We start from the raw sequence: 12,411 nt of genomic DNA on the forward strand, positions 1-12,411 counted from the left end.
ACATGTGAAAAGAAAGGAATCCATGAATCAGGGAAGTGGGTCCTCATCAGATTCTGAATCTGCCCATGCCTTGATCTTAAGACTTACCAGCCTCCAGAACTACAAGAAATAAATTTGTTTAAGCCATCCAGTCTATGGCATTTTTGTTATAGCAGCCCATGTGAACCAGGATACCACTTAGTAGATGGATGACCCTGGGGAGATTTCTTCACCTCTCTGAACCTTCATTCCTCATCTAAAGAAGGGGATTATAATATCTACTTCACAAAGTTAATACAAGGATTGTGATTTTATATACATACATTCACACATGCATGCATGCAGGCATGCAGGATTGCCAGGCAGTGCGCTAAATGACACATGCTTATCTCTAGTAATCTGCACTTGAAGCAGGCACCTTATTATTCATACTCTACAGGTAAAGAAAGTGAGGCAGAGACTGGTTCTGTAACTTGCTTCAGGTCACATGTCTGGTTTGAACACTGGTAGCCTGGCTCCTGACCCTTGGGCCAGACCTCAGTCTTTTAGACACACCAAGGTTGCCTCAAGTAACAGTCCTTGGGTTCAGTTGACACTCTCCTGCCCATCTCCACCATTCCCCACCCAACCCTCTCCCTTTGGCTCCCTCAGCATGATCCTCCCTTAACTTGACCACCCACAGATACTGCAAGACTCCATGTGTGCAGCTAGGGATGCAAGGGTAAAGAGACACGCCCAGGCGTTGCCTGCCTCCTGTCTGTGAACAACGCTTGGGCGGCCTCATCACCTTTTAATCTTTGCACTGGGAGACGGGTATGGTTAGCTACATTTTTGCAGACAAGTGAGATGATTAGGCTAGCATCATCTAGCAGGCAGGCAAGTGACTCAAACCACAGACTATCTGACTTCTATGCCTTCAACTCCCACCAAGGACAACACAGGGTCCCCCACCCCCACCCCAGTCCCCTGCACACCTACTCCTGACTGGCAGCCAAGGCATATCTTAAAGGTGGAGTTCCGTTAACAGATGGTTAACAGATGCCCCTCGCATGGCTGCCCTGTGCTTACAACAAAGGCCAGCTCCTTGCCCATAGCCACAGCCGCCACCTCTCCATCCCTAACTGCTCCAGGTTCCCTCCAGCCTCCCAGCCCTTGTTCTGCTGACCCTCCACCTGGAATGATTCCCTCCAGCCTCGCCCCCTCCTTGGCTCCTATCACCCACCTCTCAGGTCTCAGCTAAATACCCCAACCTCAGAGAATCCCTCCCTGGCCCCGACACCAGGAAGGCCCCCATTCTGTGCTCTCAGCTCTCTGCGTGCTCTTTAAAAATATATAAACCCATGTAATTTCTTTTGTGGTAAACTATAACATAAAACTTGCCATTTTAACCATTCTTAAGTGTATACAGTTCAGCATGCTCACATTCACACTGCTGTGGAAACATCACATGTGGCATCCGTCTCCACAACTTTTTCATCTTCCCAACTATACCAACTGAACATTCCTCCACATTTCCGCCTCGCCCAGACCTTGGCAACCACTGCTCTCCTTTCTGTCTCTATGAGTCTGACTCCTCTCAGTACCTCATATAAACGGCATCATGCAGTATTTGTCCTTTTGTCACTAGTTTATTTCATTTAGCATACTGTCCTTAAGGTTCATCTATATTGTAGCATGTGTCAGAATTTCCTCCCTTTTTAAGGCTGAACAAGTCTGCTGTGAAGCATATACTCTCTGTGCACTTTTGCATCTTCATTTGTCCTCATGTGTGGTCTGTCTGTCTGGTTACCCCTGTGTTTCCTCCCACTGGAACAAGGCCTTGTGTAGAGGAAGTGCTTCACAAGCTAAGCTCAGACCCAGGGCTGCCTTGGGGCGCTGACAGGACAGCAGGGTAGAGGGGGCACTGCCCTGGGGTAGCCTGGTCTGGCCTCATGAAGCCCCTTTGTGTTCTCTCCTGCCCTGAAGGAGGCTTCCTCCTCTGGGCAGTCACATGGGGGTTCTCCATGGAGGGGTGGTGGGCCCCAGGATCATTCCTCTCTCCTCTCTGACCTCGGCTCCCTGGCCATGAAATGGGCTTCTCCCCTCACGTCTGACGGCCTCCGAGGCTCAGAACGGCCTCCTGGACAGGCCGCGAGCCTCACCTGCATCAGGGTGCGCAGTGACTCCACATACGACTGCTCCGTGTCCAGCAGGGTCATGGTCACGTGCTTCCGCATGTCCTGGGGGAACAGAAAGTGAAGGGTGAGCAGTGCTTGACCTGTGGTGGTGCAGTGGATAAAGCATCGACCTGGAATGCTGAGGTTGCTGGTTCGAAACCCTGGGCTTGCCCAAATCAAGGCACATATGAGAAGCAACCACCTATGAGTTGATGCTTCCCGCTCCTCCCCACCCTCTTCGCTCTCTTTCTTTTCTCTAAAATCAATAAATAAAATCTTAAAAAAAAAAAAAGGGTGAGCAGTGCACATGGGCCCAGAGAGAGCCCACCTTCATCCTCTCCCTGGCCCTCAAGGCCAGCACACCCCCCATCCAGGGCTGCTGGCTGTTCCCCCAAGGTGCCTGGACCTCTGCTATGCCAAGCCTCTGCTCACGTGCTCCTACTGCAGGGAGTCCCCTGCTATGGTTCTCCAACCCCCCCCCCCCCATGTCCCTTGCTCCTCCACCACCACCCCCCATAGCTGTCGCTCATCTAGAGATCTGTTTACTGCTTGGCTCCCTTGCTGGGCTTCTGAGAAGAACTAAAAAAATCAATGATGTCTCACATTTTCAAAGGAGGATGCCTCCAGACCACCCCCACTTCAGCTGCCAATTTGGACAATCCCACCTTCAGGCTCAGTGCTGTGGGGTCAGACCCCACCTAGTTGGACTCTACACCATCCCTGAGAGAGGAAACTGATGCCCCTGCTAGATATGAAGACAAGGTAGCCCAGAGACAGGCGGTGGGCGCCGAAGGTCATGCAGCTGGGTCGGTGCAAGATTCAGACACTCAGACAAGGCTGGATCCCAGTTCTCTCATTAAAAACAGTTAACTGAGCCCTACACTGTGTCAGGCACTGTTCTAAGTATTATATAAACTGTTAGGTAGATGTTATTATTCTTCCCATTCTAAAGAAAAGGAAAAGGAGACCCAGGTACCAATGCCTCCATCCTGAGAATCTGATGATATGCATTTTGGAGTCCCTCTGGAGTGACCCATACTCACACCCATGCCCACAGGGACAGGACATGCGTCCCTGACAGGGCAAGGCCCCTAACTCCTCTGGGCCCCAGATCTCTGGGGTTTATTCTTCCCTTTCCACTCTCCCTACCAGGCCTCAGACTGTCCAGAGCATCTATCTGTCTGAACCCTATCTCAGGCTCTAGCTATCAAGGCCTACTGATATGAGTGCATGTGGCAATGCCAGGGTGGGTGTCCATGTGTGCAGCATCCCTCCAATCCCCACCCCAAGGGACTAACCAGTGGGGCTGCCCTGCTCACTGCTGTGGCCTGGGTCTATGTCTGCTGCAACAGACCCGAGCCCCAGGTCTGTCCAGCCTACCTATTCCAGCTACTGCTCACTCTTCTGCTTATGGTATGCCCACTTCAGGTCCCCCAACCTCTGACCCAGGGGCTCAGGGGTCAGGCCTGTCCCCAAACCTGTCCTATAACGAAGCACACTCAGAAAAGTGGACTCCTAAGCTAGCAAGTCAGGTGTAAGGTGAGTGAATGACACCCCCTCCAGCTCTGCTCTGATGGGTGAGAAGGTGCCACGCCCTGCCTCAGAGCCCCCAGTTCCAGAGAGATCATCTATTCTCAGTATTTCTGAGACTGTTAAAAAAATCAGGGCAGCTTCCAGTAGGAGGCAGCATGGCCTGGGCCCACCAAAGGATAGAGCATCTGGGAGAGCATCAAGGCCCAGATACCCAGCCCTCCCCTCGTCCCCCAGGGACATCTCAGCACTTCACAGATACGGTCTCATTCCAGTCTCACACTCATAGCTCTGTGGCATAAGTGTCATCATCTCCACTTGACAGGTAAAGAAAGAAGTCAGGTCAGAGAGGTGGCGTGACTTGCCTGAAGTCACATAGCCAGAGCCTGGTTCTGCACAGCCAGGACCAGCGTCTCTTCGGTTACCTGATGCTGAGTCTTAGGGCCCCAGCATAGACCTTACTATCTGTGACACTGGGTGGTGACCTAACCACCCAAATCTCCACGTTCTCCTCTATACGGTGGAATAATACCTCCCTCTCAGAACTGTGAAAGTAAGGATACAGGGAGCAAAGCAGCGTTCTCTATACACACTGGGTCTGCAAGATCCATTCCTCCCCTACCTCAGCGAGGCTATTTATCTATGTGCGTCTCCCTGCGGGGCAGGGAGCTCCCTGAGAGCAGAACCAGGCCAGCTCAGTCTTGAGTGGCACAGCCACCCTCCCCCAACCCCCATCCCTGGCCCAGCCCTGCCAGGCTCAGCAGTGAGGGTCATGGGCAGGGAGGCCTCCCGAGGGAGGCAGGGCTGGGGTCGGGCCTGACAGCCGGGAGGGCTGGGGCAACTTGTGCACAGAGGCTGATTCTGCAGTGCCCACCTTCCCCAGCCTCCTCCATGCTTAAAAGCACAGCAGGCTGTCACTCAGCTGTCAGGTAAAGGCACAGAAAACAAGGCCAGCTCCTTGTCCCTGCATGAGCACCCTTATGCACGTGCCCAGACACGGGTGTGCATGTATATGGGGGTGGGGGACTTGGAGGAAGCAGCAGATGGGCAATGCAGCTGTCAACCAGATCGGCAGGCCCACCTGTTCTGGGCAGGACAGCCCTGTAGGCCCAGCCTTCCTGCAGAGTCCCTCAGCCCTCAACAGCCCCAGCCCCAGCCCTTCACTGCCAGGGAGGGGAAGGTAGGGGCTGAAGGGAAACAGCAGGAAGATGGGGGTGGGGGTGGGGTGGGGGATGTTCTCCTACCTATATGACAGGGACATCATGACCCAAAGCCTGACAGCCTAACAAACATGGCATGAAGACCAAGACACAGAGAGAAGCCATAAAGGCCAGACATCCTGCAGAGACAAAAAATGTAGCCTAGTCACCCAGCTGAGGACCAGGGCCTTCAGCCTGAAGACATGGCGGTAGAGAGAGAAACACACAACAGCAATGAAGAAGACAGAACCACAGCCCCCACTGGAGCTGGGAGAGAACAATCCAGACCCAGACACACGAAGCCATGGAAACAGCCCCTGGAAACCTCCCCACCCCCTCAGGGAACTGCAGGCTGATTCAGGAATTGGGATACTACCACTGCTGCCACTACAGCATGATACCCCCAAGGCCCAGTGGGTACAGTGGCAAGAAGAGGATGACAAGGGGTGGGGGCAAAATCGCCCCCTCCCTCAGCATCCCTTCCAGTACATACACCTGGGGACTCCCTCAGGCCTGAGAGGGAGGCTGGAAAAACCTCCCCTTCTTGAGCCTGGCGACCCAGGACACCCAGGCCACAGCCTCTTACTCCATACTGAGCCACATCACTATGCTAAATACTACTAGGACTTGCCAAGACTGGGTCTCAGGGTGCAGGTCTCCCACCCCAGCTGAATTTTCCGCCCTTCTGCCATTCTAAGCTTGCATCCTGTGGCACCAAGCCTAGGTGCCCTGCAAGCCACACCACCCCTGGCAGAGCCCCTCATACATCTTCAATTCTCTCTGCTTCCATTACTTATCACTGAGTCCCCAGCCCTGTAACCAGGCAGCTGGTGTGCCTGATCCTACGTCTCCCGGTCCTGCACCCCAGTCCTGGGTCAGCTGGGTTCTAGGTCTTGGCCCAGGTCCCTGGCTGCCCCTCCTTCTTTTGATACCTGGACCTCCCCAGGCTCCTCTGCGTCAGGGCCGCTGTTCCCGGCAGGCTCCCCGGAGGCGGCGGCCGGGCCCAGTTCACGCATGTCTTCCAGCGCGATGGTGAACTGGGCCAGGGTCTTCACCATCTGCAGCATACGGCTGGCCTGCCGCCGAGGCAGGGGCGGCCGGGCAGCGGGCACCCCTCCCTCCCTCCCACCGTTGCTCCCTAGGGGCTCAGCCCAGCCGCCGCGGCGGTCACAGCGTCAGTTCCACTGTCGATCTGATTGCTCATGGCCTGGCCAGCGGCGGCGCTGTTACCTCTTCGGCTCAGCAAGTGAGCTCCGCGAGCCTGGCTCCAGCGGCGCCGGGGAACAGAAGGGGGGCCAGGGTGGGGGCGTGGCAGAGGGAGAAGCCCCGCCTTCTCCGCGCAGCCCCATCTCCCCCCGAACGCACATGGCGGCCCAACCTTGTCCCCGCCGCTCCTCTACACAGCAGCGTCCACCTGCACACTTACTTTATCACCTCTGAGCACACAAGTCGGTGCACACCCGTGGACAAAGGCAAGTACACTTAGTAACACGCACTTTTTGTCCACATCTGTACCCATGGAGGCACACACACACCTACACAGAACAGTCCCACATACAAAGAAACTTGCCTTCAGGCCTGGATTCGTATTCACCTGTGTGTCAGAGCCAAGTGCACACACATCAATCTAGTCTTGAAGAGGCCTAAACCCTGACACGCATGAACCCAACCCACTGCAGAACACAGTTGCACGTGTTTCTGTGTTCACACAACTGTAATCAGAAACAGGCAAATATAGAGATGCACACAAAGACACATCCCTCAAAACTGACACTGTACTCCAGCAGTTGGGCCTGATGGAGGGGGCTACCATGAAAAGGGCCCACCCTGAGTAAACACTACTGGCACCCCACCCAGCTGACCAGTGTCCTGTACTTGAGACAGTGCTAGAGAATTCCAGTCTTATCCCTCTCCAACTCCTCACCCCCATGGGAGGGGCTCAGGCATTTACAACCCCCGCCCCAAATATCTGTCCTTCAAATCCCAGGTGATGCCAGAACCTACCCCTTAAGCAAGGGGGCGGGCTGAACTTTGTTGTGCACCAGCCCCCACCCTCCACCAGGGGGCTCTGCTGCACCCTGCAGCTGACTGGTGGGACCCCTCTGCTGTGTCTCAGCTCTGGCCAACTTCAGACTTCATGCTCCCCTAGGTACTGAGGGCTCCCAAATTCACCTAACCCTCAACTCACTTCCTCCTCCAAACCTGCTTTAACGTGGATTTCTTGCACAGTGGAGACCTCTTGACTCCATTACCCAAACCAGTTAGCCCCATCCATCCATCCCATCTCTCCCTGCTTCTTAAATTCTGTAGCCACTTCTGTTTAAAATTCTAGAAACACACCAGGATCTCAGCCCATTCCTTTTCCTTCTCCTTGGGAATGCCTTTTCTTTTCCTTTAAGACTAGTCTTGCCTGACCTGTGATGGTGCAGTGGATAAAGCATCAACCTCGAACGCTGAGGTTGCTGGTTCAAAACCCTGGGCTTGCCTAGTCAAGGCACATTAGAGAAGCAACTACTATGAGTAAATGCTTCCAGCAACTCCCCCCTCTAAAATCAATATATAAAATCTTTTAAAAATATTTTTATTTATTTATTTTAGGGGGGGAGAAGTATCAACTCATAGTTGCTTCACTCAAGTTGTTCATTGCTTGCTGTATGTGCCTTGACTGGACAAGCCCAGGTCCTCAAGCCAGCAAACTCAGTGTTCCAGGTCAATGCTCTAGCCACTGCACCACCACAGGCTGGGAAAATCAATAAATAAAATCTTTTTTCTTTCTTTTTTTTTTTAAGTGAGAGGTGGGGAGATAGAGACAGACTCTTACATGTGCCCTGACCAGGATCCATCCCACAACCCCTGTCTGGAGCCAAAGCTTGAATCAACTGAGCTATCCTCTGCGCCTGAGGCCGACACTTGAACTAATTGAGCCACTGGCTGCAAGAGAGGAAGAGAGACAGAAGGGGGAGAGGGAGGGGAAGAGAAGCAGATGGTTGCTTCTCATGGGTGCCCTGACCGGGGATTGAGCCTAAGATGTTCCACACACCAGGCCGATGCTCTATCCACTGAGCTAAACAGCCAGGGCTAATAAAATTTTGAAACAAAACAAAAACCCACTAGTCTTTTTTTTTTTTTTTTTTTAATTTATACAGGGACAGAGAGATAGAGGCAGAGAGAGGGATAGATAGGAACAGACAGACAGGAACGGAGAGAGGTGAGAAGCATCAATCATCAGTTTTTCGTTGCAACACCTTAGTTGTTCATTGATTGCTTTCTCATATGTGCCTTGACCTCAGGCCTTCAGCAGATTGAGTAACCCCTTGCTCAAGCCAGGGACCTTGGGTCCAACCTGGTGAGCTTTTCTCAAACCAGATGAGACCATGCTCAAGCTGGCGACCTTGGGGTCTCGAACCTAGGTCCTCTGCATCCCAGACTGACGTTCTATTCACTGTGCCACTGCCTGGTCAGGCAAAACACACTAGTCTTAATGCAAATGTCACCTTCTCAGGGAAGCCCTCTCTGAACCACAGATTAGGTCAGATGCGCATGCTCTGTGCTTTCAAAGATTCACAGTTTTTCTTAACCAGGTATCATAGTGTGTAATTGTACATTTGAGCAACTTCTAGATTGATGTTGATCTCCTCCCTGGGAACTGAAGCTTACTTCAGAGCATGATCCATGCCCCTTTTGTAAGCCATAGCACTCAGCACATATATGCTTGCTAATTAACAACCCCCAGTAATTCTTCCCTTTCCCGTCTACCCACACAGCAAACCAACCCAAAGGTCTCTGCTCACAAACCTTTGCTGCCATCTCCATGGCACAGAATCAACCTCTCCTGCTGGCCCTTGCAGCTTCCTATCCTCCTTTGCTCCACTGTCTCCCCTCTTCTTGTTCAGCCTGCAACCAGGTAAGTCCATCTCACCCAAAGGCATTATTTCTCACACTCTCCTGAGAAGGCAGGACACAGGCCCTGGCAGCCCTGGCCAGCTCAGAGTCCAAAATATCTAACATTAAAATGTTAACTCCGGCCTGACCAGGCGGTGGTGCAGTGGATGGAGCGTCGTACTGGGATGCGGAGGACCCAGGTTCGAAACCCCGAGGTCGCCAGCTTGAGCACGGGCTCACCTGGTTTGAGCAAAGTTCACCAGCTTGGACTCAAGATTGCTGGCTCAAGCAAGAGGTTACTCGGTCTGCTGAAGGCCCACAGAAAAGGCACATGTGAGAGGGCAATCAATGAACAACTAAGGTGTTGCAACGCAAAACGAAAAACTGATGATTGATGCTTCTCATCTCTTCGTTCCTGTCTGTCTGTCCCTGTCTATCCCTCTCTCTGTCTCTGTAAAAAAAAAAGATGGCCCTGGCCGGTTGGCTCAGTGGTAGAGCATCGGCCTGGCGTGCGGAAGTCCTGGGTTCGATTCCCGGCCAGGGCACACAGGAGAAGCGCCCATCTGCTTCTCCACCCCTCCCCCTCTCCTTCCTCTCTGTTTCTCTCTTCCCCTCCCGCAGCCGAGGCTCCATTGGAGCAAAGATGGCCCGGGTGCTGGGGATGGCTCCTTGGCCTCTGCCCCAGGAGCTAGAGTGGCTCTGGTCGCGGCAGAGCGACGCCCCCGAGGGGCAGAGCGTCGCCCCCTGGTGGGCGTGCCGGGTGGATCCCGGTCGGGCGCATGCGGGAGTCTGTCTGACTGTCTCTCCCTGTTTCTAGCTTTGGAAAAAGAAAAGAAAAGAAAAAAGATGTTAACTCCGGAACAGACAGCCCCCAAGTAGCCTGCAACCAAAATGGGAACAGAGAATTCCCAGAGAGAACTGGTATAACCCCCACCTGGCAGCAGGCCCCAAAGCAGTGAGCACCACACAAAGGTAGGGATGTTCCCAGAGGCTACACTAGGGGCAGAGCTTGACAACTGATGGGTGCTCACTAAGTGCTAAGTGTGCCACATAATGATGGGTGAGCCTGCCTGCCTCCCCTGGGTTCCACGAGGGCCTGGCCCACAGTAATTATTGAGTCAGTTTGTTGAATGAAAGAATGAATGAAACGAAAATATGAATATATGCTCTATACCAATCACACTCTGGCCCCACTTTGTTTTTCAAAGTGTGATCCCTGAACCAAGAGCTTCACTGCTTTCTGAAAATGTATTAGAAATGCACATTTCCCCATCACCCCAACCACCCTACTGATCTGAAGCTCTGGACTGGGGCCCAATGCACAGACACTGGCCGCATGGAGCCTTCAGGGCCTACAGCCTGCCTGGTCATCACATCCTGATCGGAGAGTGGGTCCTTGCAAAGTCCTTTCTGCCCCTGGGAGGCCGGAACAAGAGTCCTCTGCCACCAGGTTGGACCAAGAAAACCAGTGAGTCCTGTCTCTTACCCTTTAGATAGAAACATAGATTGTGGGCTTCTCTAGGGTGGGGACTATTCCTACTACCTCTTTCAGGTCTGGGCATATGGGGGACATCTAGGCCAGTTGACTGAGCTATGGTTTGAGCAAAGAGAATGGACACACCCCATGATCTAGTCCAAACAGCCAGGTACCAAAGATAACCCTACACTAGCACGAGGGCCAGTGGTCAGCAGGCCCCACCCATGGCCCATTGCTTGATCACTGTAGCTACTTAACCCACATTTGGCTTTCTCTCAGAACACATTCCTTCCCACCTGACCCTCCCCAGCAATATGACCCAGGGCCTCATTTCCTTGGGAGGAGGTGCACAGTGAGGTGGATCAATTCCCTCAACAGCTGCAGCTGGACTGGCCTTTCAGAGATGAATCCACTCCGGCATCTAGGTGCTCCCAGACGACACTCATAAGGCTCAGCTGAGGGGGCCACTTCTGCTAGAGGTGGGGGGATAGAAAGTATTCAGGGAGGGCTCCCTAGAGGAGGCAGGGATTGAACAAGGTCTTGAGGTCAAAAGATCCAAAGGTATGTGGGTACCCAGCCTGGAGAAAGGGGTGGGGACTGGTGCCAAAGGCCTATCTGCTGCTCTGCTTCATTAAGAATGGCTAATTAGATCCAAGCCTGTTGCCATGAGAACAAAGAGACTGGTGGGAGACTGAAAGGCAGCTGAGAGAAGGACCAGAAGTACACAGCTGCTGAATCAGTGTCCAGGGCATCCAGACCCCAGGCTTTGCAGCCTGGAGCCTGCCAAGGTGAGGGTAGCTATGGTGGAGGCTGGGGAACAACTTGTGTTCCTTTGAGCCCCTGTTTCAGGCACTGATTCTTCCTTTGGGTGTTTGTAGTTGTTTGAGTTGGTCTGTCTCAGAATAGTTTTTTGTTTGTTTGTTTTAATTTTTACTTATTGATTTTAGAGAGCGAGGAATGGAGAAAGAGAGACAGGAACATCGATCTGTTCCTGTATGTGCCCTGACTGGGGATCAAACTGGCAACCTCTGCTTCAGAGAGATGCTCTAACCAACCAAACTATCTGGCCAAGGCCAGAATACATTTTATAAGTGTATGAGGTGCTTGGCAAAGGCCTACCCAGCCAGCTTCTCCATACCCCACACCCCTACCACAACACATACACCTCTCCCGCACTCATCTGCCAGTCCTGGGGACACACCTAACTCTTCCGACCTCCATCCAGACTGCCGACAGTTTCCTCAGCTCTGCAGCTGGTGCTGGACCAATTGGGGGACCAGTGATGAGGAAGGACACATGGATGGACAAATGGATGGATAATGAAAAATGGCTGAATAAATGAAATAAAAGGATAAATGAAAGGATGGAATGCTGACTAGAGGAATAAATGAATGAATGGATGAACAGAATGATGAACGGAATGACGAATGGATGCACAGGTACATGTTTCAATAGACGAGTAGTTCAATGAGTTTTTATTTTATTCATTTGTTGATTATTTCAACAAATATTTTACTGAGTACCTACTAGGTACCACACACTATGCTGGAGGTTCAAGGTAAGAAGAGAGGACTGTGCCCTCCTGGGCACAGCAGTCTGTGCAGAAGTAGAAAAAGGAATGACAAGTGCAATGCAAGTTATGAAGGAGAAATGCAGGTTCTGGGTCAAGGGTCTCTAGCCTTTCATAAGTGCATGGCTCTGTATAAGTATTTGCCAGGACAGGGTGTCTGGGCCCCAGAGCCACCCAGACTGGAACACTGGGAATTCCATCTTAGAATCTTCACCATCACTAATGCTGTCTGAACATCTGTCAACGTGCCAGACAACCCAGGGCTTTTAATGCCCAAAGCAGCCCTCTATCAATGACAGTTGGTTATTGTTACTCTCCCACTTGAAGTTCAGGGACATCACCTAACTATTAAGGGGAGGAGGCTAGAGGCTGCCTCTAGGCGCCATGTTCTTAAACCTACTACCTTCTTAGAGAGCCTCTCTCCACCTCCCCTTGACCTTGTGCACTCAGCTCGGCCTCCCCTGCCTCCCTGGAGCACTAGCTGCCTGACTTGCCTTTCTCCAGCTTATTTGTACTGAGATAGTGACATGAACAGGTTTTCTTGAACCAGGATGATTTTGGTGAAAAATAAAATGCTGCCCTTGGGCAATGCTGAGATCCTCTTTCCTGGGAATGGAG

The 12,411-nt window shown here is 52.4% G+C and overlaps 1 protein-coding gene across 1 annotated transcript in view; it reads right to left on the reverse strand.

Annotated features, from left to right (window-relative positions):
• ARHGEF17 (Rho guanine nucleotide exchange factor 17) overlaps positions 1-12,411 on the reverse strand; it is a 64,118-nt gene that overhangs the window by 17,741 nt on the left and 33,966 nt on the right. Inside the window, exon 2 of the mRNA XM_066250463.1 lies at positions 2,121-2,198. Within this exon, the coding sequence (XP_066106560.1) occupies positions 2,121-2,198 (78 nt within the window). The remainder of the gene's footprint in view (positions 1-2,120; positions 2,199-12,411) is intronic.

Source organism: Saccopteryx bilineata, chromosome 1, assembly GCF_036850765.1.
Source record: "Saccopteryx bilineata isolate mSacBil1 chromosome 1, mSacBil1_pri_phased_curated, whole genome shotgun sequence".
Classification (NCBI taxonomy): domain Eukaryota; kingdom Metazoa; phylum Chordata; class Mammalia; order Chiroptera; family Emballonuridae; genus Saccopteryx; species Saccopteryx bilineata.